Below are 9,751 nucleotides of genomic sequence, written 5' to 3'. Positions count from 1 at the left end.
CACACCCCCCGGCCTGCGGCCGCCAGCCAATCAGAAACCGCGCACTGCGCCGAGCGGCGCGGGCCGACGCACGGCGGCCAATGAGAGAAAGGCAAACGCGCAAGCGTGCTGAAGGGGCCTGGCGGGCGCGGGGGAGGGGCGAAGTGGAGGGGCGGTGCCTGCGCGGCCGGCGCGCGCCGACGTCAGTTTCGCGGGAAGCTTTGTGCTCAGCAGCGCCCAGCCAGGCCCGCCCCCTGCTTTCGACCCCTTACCCTCCGACCCACCGCTTCCTACGGGCGCACCCTTCATCCCGCGGGTCCTGCGCCTCGGCTGCTGCAACTCCGAAGAACCTTGCGACCACAGTTGCCGTGGACCGGTCTCCGTGCTGAGAAAGAGCTAGGGAAGCTACTGCTGCGGGACAGCGGGCCCCCGGGCGCGGCCTGGCCCAGGGTGGAAGCAGGCCGGGGCGGTGGAGCCTAAGGCGCAGTTCGGAGCAGGGTCTGGGCCCCACCAGGATCTTGAGCCGAGCACACCGGTGACTAGGACGATCTCCGTTGTGGGGAGCAGAGGGCCTGGGCTTCAGGGTCTTGGGCAGATGTCCACCTACCCTCGGCAAGTGGCAGCTCCCCCTGTCCTGTCCGGCCGGACACCTGAGTGCTCTTCTCCGTCAGGGACCGGGTCAGAGGGCGGTCAGTCACAGCCCAGCTTCAGGCCAAGCCGGCCTCCTCCTGCAAGGTGGGGCAGGAAATGGAAACCAGGTCGAGGACCTGTTAGGCCCCTGGAAGGGAGCTAGGAGAGAGGGTATGAGTGGGTGTGGGAAGTATGTATCAGGGTCCGGGCGAGAGTTAGGGCTGGTGGCCCTGGCTGGGTGGAGACTGTTTTTTTCTGTTCAGGACACCCTCAGGGTCCTAAAGGTACATGATTCTGAGGAAGTGCCATGGGTTGAAGAGCACCTCCATGGAGCATCTGGGATAGGGGCTCCTGTAGAACCGCTAAGAGGCACCAGTGCCTTGGTTTGGGTTTGACCTGAAAACGGGATTTCAGTGCATGTTGTCTGTTTGGCAGGGGCCTCCAGGAAACACTTGAAGAGTGAGAACAGGAACCCTCAGGGGACCCAGAGAGGCATACACCCCTTTTCTGCTGGGTCATCGATTGGGGCAGCTCCAGGAAAAGTTCACCTCTGGGGTCTTGTGGATTACACATCTCATTAGGCATTCAGCTGGGAAGTTGTTTTCCCCTTTGTGGACATTGTCCATGGTTTCTACACAGGGCTGGCAGGGTGGCTTGGACTTCCTTGTACCATAGAAGCCATGTTGTAGTTGGCAAATGTTTATTGCACCTCTGCTTGGATCATGCTTGTCCAAAGCAAGACATGTGGGCAAACCCAGAGTGCCCTGCGGGGGTGGGGGTGGGGCCTCCACACAGAAGCAGGGATACTGGAGGTGTGTGCACAGTGTAGCAGCCCCCACACTGCCCTCTGGCCTTCAGTAATTCCGGTTCCTTCACATGAAAATTGCACTCATCCTAAAGGCAAAATGTTCCCATTGAACCAAGAAGACTCATGTCAACCGCATGTTACAGAGCTGCTCCAGATCATTGTCTTGGTTGTAATCTTTACAGAAGCTGGTTCCCAATCTTTCTTTCCCAACATCTCTTGAGTGAGTTTGAACCAACAACCTTTAGGTTAGTCCCCTGCCACTCAGTCACTTCCAACCCATAGTGTCTCTGTATAGGGTTTCCAGGACTTCACTGAACAGACATCCCTAGGAGCTCACAATTTTATGGCTAGTTGTCCAGTGTTGATCCTCCAGCCTACACCCGGACTCTTTTGTAATAACATTGTTAAGTGTCTTCAAGTCGGTTCCGACTCATAGTGACCCAGTATAGGGTTTCCCAGGAGTGACTGGTGGGTTTGAACCAGTGACTTTGATGAGTAGTCCAGTACTGTTCCTACAGTCCACACCAGGACTCCTTTGTAATAACGTTAAGTGTTGTGAATCACTTCTGACTCCTAGCCACTCCGTATAAGGTTTCTGAGGAGTAGCTGCTGGGTTTGAACCACCCAGTTTGTAGTTAGCAGTCCAGCGCTGATCCTACAGCTCACACCACAACTCCTTGGTAAGAATGTAGTTGTTAAGTGCCGTGAGTCAGTTCTGATTTATAGGGACTCAGTATAGTGTTTCTGAGGAGCAGTTGATGGGTTTGAACCACCCGCCTTGTGTTAACAATCCTACTGCTCACACCCGGACTCTTGTAATAGTCTCATTGTTGTTAAGTAATGTGAGTCGGTTCCAACTCTTAGCGATCCAGTGTAGGGTTTCTGATGGGTTTGAACTGCCCACCTGGTAGTCGTTAGCAGTCCAGTGCTTATCCTCCAGCACCATACCAGCACCCTTCTCTTGCTCTTTTTTGTTGTTGAGTGCTGTTGAGTCAGTTTCAACTCATAGTGCACCTGTATAGGGTTACCAAGGAGCAGCTGGTGAGTTTGAACCGCCAACCTTTTGGTTCCAACAGCCTTACTGTCCAGTGCCTGTCCTACTCTTGTTGTCGTTGTTAGGTGCCATCAAGTCATAGCAACTCTGTGTACAACAGAACAAAACACTGCCTGGGCCTGGGCCAACCTCAGAATTGTTGCCACGCTTGAGCCCATTGATGCTACCATTTTGCCAATCCATCTCACTGGGGGGCTTCCTTCCTACTCTTTGTTGTTGTTGTTATGTGCCATGGAGTCAATTCTGACTCATAGCGACCCTGTACAGGGTTTCCGAGGCTATAAATCTTTATGTGGGCAGAAAGCCTCATCCTTCCTAGAGACAGGCAAAGTGAAAGACAAGTTGTCTGCTCCCTATAGTATTCAAAAGTGAAACACAGGACTACTAGGGCAGTGTTCCCATTCAAAGGGGGAAGGCCCCAGCGGTCACTACTCCATGAAAATGTTGGAATCCAACCAGACTGTAAACAGCGGCCCCTCACCACTAGAGGCAGCAAAGCTCTAATCCTGACTGGCCGCCTCCCCGTTTCTCCCGTCTCAGCAGTTCTGGCCTCGCTCACTCGCTTGCTCTCTTGAGACTGGGCCTCTGCACTGAGTCACCTTTCCGTTGTTATAGGAAACAACCCAGCCTGCTTCTCACCTGCTTCTGTTGCTGCAGAGTCAACTGCAGTCCATGGGGACCTTATGGATAATGAAAGGGAACCGTGAGCCATTTCCACGACCAACCATATATTTTAGTCCATTGTGTGGCTACTCTATCAGCCAGCTCCTGGGAGGGTTTCCTCCTGTTTGCTGACCATGATGTACTTTTCTACAGGTTGGTCTTTCCTGATGATATGTCCAAACTTAAAATAGCCAAGGTCTTGCCACCCTTGCTTCCAAAAAGAGCATTTTGTATCTTCCTTTTTCTGGCAGCCCGTTGTATATTTCATGTTCTCCAACAGCACCAATCACAGGCCTGGGTTCTCCTTCCAGCTTTCCTTTTCATTGTTTACCTTTCATATGCATATAAGGTGACTGAAGAGATCATGACTGAGTCATCAAAATGAGAGTTTTGATATTTAAGTGTTAGAGAGGTTTGGGGCCACAGGGGTGCCCAGCACAATAGGTATGGATATTGTGGGTCCAATAGGGTGAATCTGTTGGAAACCCCACAGCGTTTTCTCCAATTATCGGCATTTATGAGCCCAGTTTTGAAGATTCCCATTTTCTTCCCATTCAGGCATAATCCATATTGAAAGCTGTGGTCTTTGACCTCTATTAGTAAGTACTTCAAGTCCCCTTCACTTGTTTCATGGGCATATGTCAGCTTGTTAATGAATCTTCCTCCAGTCCTGATGCCATGTTCTTCCACTCAGATGAATTGCTCAGTGGGCAGATTGAGTAAATAAGGTGTGTTAAAACAAAACTCACGTTAAACCAATCATAGAAAGTCTTTAAAGTGCAGTTGATTGGCTTCTGACTCACAGCCATGCTGTATAGCATTTCTGAACGGCAGCTGTTGGGTTTGAACTGCTGACTTTGCGGTGAACAGTGCATATTCTACAGCGCTACCGAAATTGGTTGAACCTGATTAAATACACATTTAGACTCTCAGAATCCAACCAAACCCAATGCTATCTAGTAAATTCCTAATCATGCCCAAAGACCGAGGAGCAATGCCCCGTTTGGTCCCCATGGCTGTGGTCTTGACAGGAGCTGACTGTCACGTCCCCCTCCACAGACCAGCTGATGGTTCCAGCCACCGGCCTCCTGGAGCAGTTAGAACTTACACCATCAGGGCGCCTGCCATTTCCACTTGTTGTGAAGTGTTATCAAGTTGGTTCCAGAGGAGCAGAGTTCAAACCACTGACCTTACAGCTAGCACACCAGTGCTTCTCCTATAGCTTCCACCAGGACTCCAGCATTTCCACTAGGGAATCAAAACTGGTCCAAAGAGGAGACATTCTCAGCACTCTACACCATCTTATCTATGGGCATTGTCACTGGAAAAAGTTTGCAGGGAACCTTACTTAATAAGCATGTACCCTAAAACACCGTTCCCCCTCACACCCTGAAGTTCAGGTTCTCCAAATTAACTGCACACAGATAATTCTTTAAAAGAACCCAGATGCTTAAAGCAAAATGCTCCTGTCTTTTACATGACTTTTTGCTTTCCTCCATATGATGTTCTAGATGTTGCAACTTTGATTCATTAGGGCAGTACTAATCTGAGACAACTCCTCTGGCCTCCAATCCTTAGGTGCCGAATGTATCAAATTTGTTCTTGAAATGGTTTCTAAATTCAGATGGAATATACTCAAGGTCCTATTTTGTTCTTGAAGACTTGTTTAATTCTCTTCAGTTTCAGAGTGAATGAGCATATGAGCACCTGGTGGTCTGTTCCACAGTTGGCCCCTGGGCTTGTTTTAGAAGAGAATGTGTCCATTTGAAAGCAAGATGGCCACATGGAATATGAAATTATTAAACTATTTCATTAATATCACATGCAAGTAAAATTGTGCTGAAAATAATTCAAAACCGGTTACAACACTACATCAACAAGGAACTGCCAGAAATTCAAACCAGATTCAGAAGAGGACTGGAACGAGAGATCGCACTGCTGAAGTCAAATGGATCTTGTCTGAAAGCAGTGAATACCAGAAAGATGTTTATTGGTGCTTTATTGACTATGCAAAAGCATTCAACTGTGGATCATACAAACTATGGCGAGCATTGTGAAGCATGGGTATTCCGGAACACCTACCTCATTGTGCTCCTGAAGAACCTCTGCACAGACCAAGAGGCAGTCATTTGAATAGAACAAAGGGATACCGAATGGTTTAAAATCAGGAAAGGTGTATGTCAGAATTATATTCTTTCATTATATTCAATCTGTATACTGAGCAAATAATCTGAAAAGCTGGATTAGATGAAAAAGAACATGGCATCAGGATTGGAGGATGACTCATTAACAACTTCCCATAGACAGAGGAGCTCTGGTAGCGTAGTGGTTATGAATCGTGCTGCTAACCTCAGGGTCAGCAGTTCGAAACTACCAGCTGTTCCGCAGGAAAAAGATGAGACTTTCTGCTCCCGTTAAAGATTTACAGCCTCGGAAACCCTGTACAGGATCACGATGAGTCGGAACCGACTCCACAGCACACAACAACAACATATGCAGATGACACAACTTTGAATGTGGAAAACAAGAGAACTTGAAATAAATACTTATTGATGAAGATCAAAGACTACAGGCTTCAGTATGAGTTGCAACTCAATATAAAGAAAATAAAAATTCTCACAACTGGACCAATAAACAACATCATCATAAAAAAAAATAAAAAGAAAAAATTGAAGTTGTTACAGATTTCATTTTACTTGGATCCACAATCAACACTCATGGAAGCAGCAAATAAGAAATCAAAAGGTACTGCACTGGGAAAATACGCTGCAAAAGAGACTTCTTCAAAGTGTTAAAGAGCAAAGATGTCACTTTGAAGAGTAAGGTGCTTGTGACCAAGCCATGGTATTTTCAGTCACCTCATATGCATGTGAAAGTTGTACAGTAAGGAAGGAAGATGAAAAAAAAAATGAATGCATTTGAATTACAGTGTTGGTGAACAGTATTGAAAGGGCGTGGACTGCCGGAAGAGCAAACCCATCTGTTTTAGGAGTACAACAGGATTGCTACTAGAGGTGAGGATGGCGAGACTTTGTCTCTTGTACTTCACATGTGTTGTTGGGAGGAGCTGTCCCTGGAGAAGGGCATCGTACTTGGTAAAGTGAAGGACCGACAAAAAAGGACCAGCATCAGTGGGCTCACACCTGACAGTTGTGAGGATACTGCAGGACCGGGCAGGGTTTTGTTCTGTTGTGCAGAGGATGGCTGTGAGTCAGAACTGTCTAGATGGTTCTTAACAACAAGAAGGCAAACTAGTCTCCACTAAACTGCTTACTAAACGGCTTGTTTGGCTTAAAAGTAATTTTAGGAAACCACATTCTGCAAAGGTCAAGATTAGGTACCGTAGGACAAATACTGCGCTTCGAACTGAAGGTTGATGGTTCAAACCCACCAACTGCTACTCAGAAACCAGGTCATTATGAGCACTTGACAACAACAAGGAAGTCCTAGAACGCTGGTAGGGCCGTGCATTATGAGCTGGGTTGTCCTAGTGCACGGTTGAGGCTGTGGATTATGAGCTGGGTTGCTAACCACAAGGTCAGTCACTTTGTGGGAGAAAGAGGAGGCTTTCTGCTCTCATCAAGATTTACAGCCTTGAAAACCCTACAGAGGCTCACTCTGAGTCAGAATCGACTCAATGGCATGCAACCACAACCACTACCAAGGGAGTCCTGATGTTGATCTATAGGCTAAGCACGTAACTGCTAACCACAGGGATGGTGGTTCAAACCCAGCAGCTGCTCCTGAAAAACCCTACACAGGTTTGCTATGAGTTGGAACGAACTGCACAGCACAACGGCAAATTGGTGCAGTGGATTAAATATCTGGCTACTCGCCTCCAGGTGGACAATTCAAACCCATTAGCCTTACGGTGTTGGAAACCCTAAGGAACAGTTTCACCATGGCCTTGTAGGGTCGCTAAGGGATGGAATCAACTTGATGGCACTGGGTTTGTGTCGTTTGGTTTAAGGGCCACATGGCCTGCGTGGTCACTCTACATTGTTGTTGTTGCCAAGTGGTGTGGAGTCGGTTCCGACTCACAGCAATCCTGTACAGGGTTTCCGAGGAGTGACTGCTGGGTTTGAACTTGTGATTAGCAGTCCAGTGCTTATCCTACAGTGCCACACCCAAGCCCCAATATCACATGCTACCAAAATATTGCTAAACATCATTTTGCTTGCAATGATTGCAACAAGGACTTGCTAGAATCCCAGTAGCATTCAGGGAACTAGGGATGGCAGGGCTATTAGCATGACTACACATAGAGTTCTCCAGAAGAGTCCAGTGCTTGAGGCAAAATGATGTCTGACCAGCTGCTCACTAGACTGTTGTTTGGTGAAGATGGCCCAGGAGCACACAGTGGTCCCTTCTGTTGTGCATAAGGTCGCTGTGAGTCGGAACCTGACAGTAACAACAAGCTTAGTGTTTGCCTGGAAACTGATGGTTTTAAGTCACTTTCAGATTGAACAATAGGAAAACAATTCCTTAAAACTCAAGGTTCAGAAGGATATCCGATGAAAGATGAACCCAGAACCAATGAACCCAGAAATCTGGATTCCAGGAGAACCAAAGCAGTTTAACCCTGCCACCTACTTTTTCAGTTTTAAACGGAACTATCCCACTGTTCTGTCCAAAGACCTGCCGCTTGATCTGTGTACAGGTTCCACCTGAGCAAAAGTAAGTGTTCTGGAATTCCCGTTCTTTGTAATGTTATTCATAAATTGTTATGAGCCGCACAGTCAAATGCCTTTGCCCTCAGCAGAGCTGCTAGGACACAGGTAAACATCTTCCTAAAATGTCTCTGCTTTCAACCAAGAGCCTCTAACACCAGCCCCGCCATCCCTAGTTCCCGTCCTCTCCTGAATGTCACTGGAATTCTAGCAAGTCCTTGCTGCAATCATTTTTAAATTATTTTTTAGCAATACTTGGCTAGCATGTGACATTAATGATATTGTTTTCCTTTACAAAATTTTCTGGGTTATCTGTGTATCAGATTATTCTACTTTTTTCTCTCCTTGATTGATTTTTGAGAACTTTTTATTGTGCTATGGGTGAACATTTACAGAGAAATTGACTTTCCATTCAACGATTCATGCACACCTTATTTCATGACATTGGCTGGCTGGCTTCCTCCCGGTGTTTCTGGTTACCATTCTCTGTCCGTCTGTCCTATCCCTTCTGCCTTCAGATCATTGTCTCTGGGCACATGCTGACCTTTTGCTCTTCTGTGTGTTTCCCTTTGATTTAGAAATGCAATTTTCAAAAAACTCTTTATTATAAGTTGAATGAATATTTACAGAGCAGGTCATTGGTTTTACATCCAACAAATCATGTACTTTGCTTCATGCCGTTGCTTGGAGTCCCCTCCGTGTGACATCAGTTAACAGTGGTTCCCTACATCCGCTTTCACCCTTGGATTCCTCCCTGTGTCTCCTGCTACCGTCATCATTCTGCTGCCAACCTCCCTCTTGTATGCTGCCTTCCTCATCACCCAGGTTAACAGGTGTCTGTCCTCTAGCCCACATAGAATGTTCCTAAGCACCGTACAATAGTTCTTTTACCAATAAAGTATTTTTCTTAACTTTTTATAACAGTGGTCTCGTATAGTATTTGTCCCTTTCTGGTTGATTAATATCACTCACCACCACAAGTCTGTCAGTTTGTCATCCTGTGGTGGCTAGCATGATGCTGTGATTCTGAAAGCCATGCCACCGGTATTTGAAATAGCATCAGGGTCACCCAGGATGGGCAGGTTTCAGCGGCGCTTCCAGACTAAGACAGACTACCTCTGAATGTGTAGCCACTGAAAACCGTAGGAGTAACAGTGGAACCCTGTCAGATATCACCAGAATATTGAGTGTTGAACCATGAGGAAGAACGCCAGAACACTGTCCGATACAGCGTCAGGAGAGGAGCCCCTCAGGTTGGAAGGCACCTAAAATACAACTAGAGAAGAGCTGCCTCCTCAAAAGTAGACTTGACCTTGGTGACGTCAGTGGAATAAAGCCTTCAGGACCTTCATTTACTGATGAGGCACAGCTCAGAATGAGGAGAAACAGCTGTAAACGTTCGTTAATAATGAAGAGAAATCGCTGTAAACGTTCATTAATAATTGAAACATGAAGTATGATGTATGAATCTAAGAAAATTGGAAGTTGTCAAAAGTCAAATGGAGCATAGAAAGATTGCTATCCTAGGTATCAGTGAGATGAAATGGACTGGTATTAGCCACATAGAACCTGACAATCACATGGATTACTTTGACGGGAATGACAAATTGAGAAAGAATGGCATCACAGTCATCATCAAAAAGAACCTATCAAGATCCATCTTGAAGTATGCTGTCTTGTGATCGGATAATACCCATACACCTACAAGGAAGACCAGATAATATCACTATTATTCAAATTTTCATGTCAAACATTATAGTCAGTGATGATGAAATTGAACTCTACCAACTTCTTCAGTCTGAAATTGATGAAAGATGCAATCAAGATGTATTGATAATTACTGGTGATTGGAATGCAAAGGTTAGAAACAAAGAGAGGATCAGTAGTTGGAAAATAAGGCCTTGGTGATAGAAATTATGTTGGAGATCGCATGATAGAATTTTACAA

At 46.4% G+C, this 9,751-nt stretch overlaps 1 protein-coding gene across 1 annotated transcript in view; it reads right to left on the bottom strand.

Moving 5' to 3' along the window:
* Window positions 1–288, bottom strand: part of LOC102818126 — a 4,807-nt gene extending 4,519 nt beyond the window's left edge. Inside the window, exon 1 of the mRNA XM_006863773.1 lies at window positions 39–288. Coding sequence (XP_006863835.1) covers window positions 39–288 — 250 coding nt within the window. The remainder of the gene's footprint in view (window positions 1–38) is intronic.
* Window positions 289–9,751: the final 9,463 nt, after the last annotated feature.

Source organism: Chrysochloris asiatica, unplaced genomic scaffold, assembly GCF_000296735.1.
Source record: "Chrysochloris asiatica unplaced genomic scaffold, ChrAsi1.0 scaffold00056, whole genome shotgun sequence".
In the NCBI taxonomy this organism is placed as follows: Eukaryota; Metazoa; Chordata; class Mammalia; order Afrosoricida; family Chrysochloridae; genus Chrysochloris; species Chrysochloris asiatica.
This window is presented reverse-complemented; position numbering and strand designations above follow the sequence as displayed.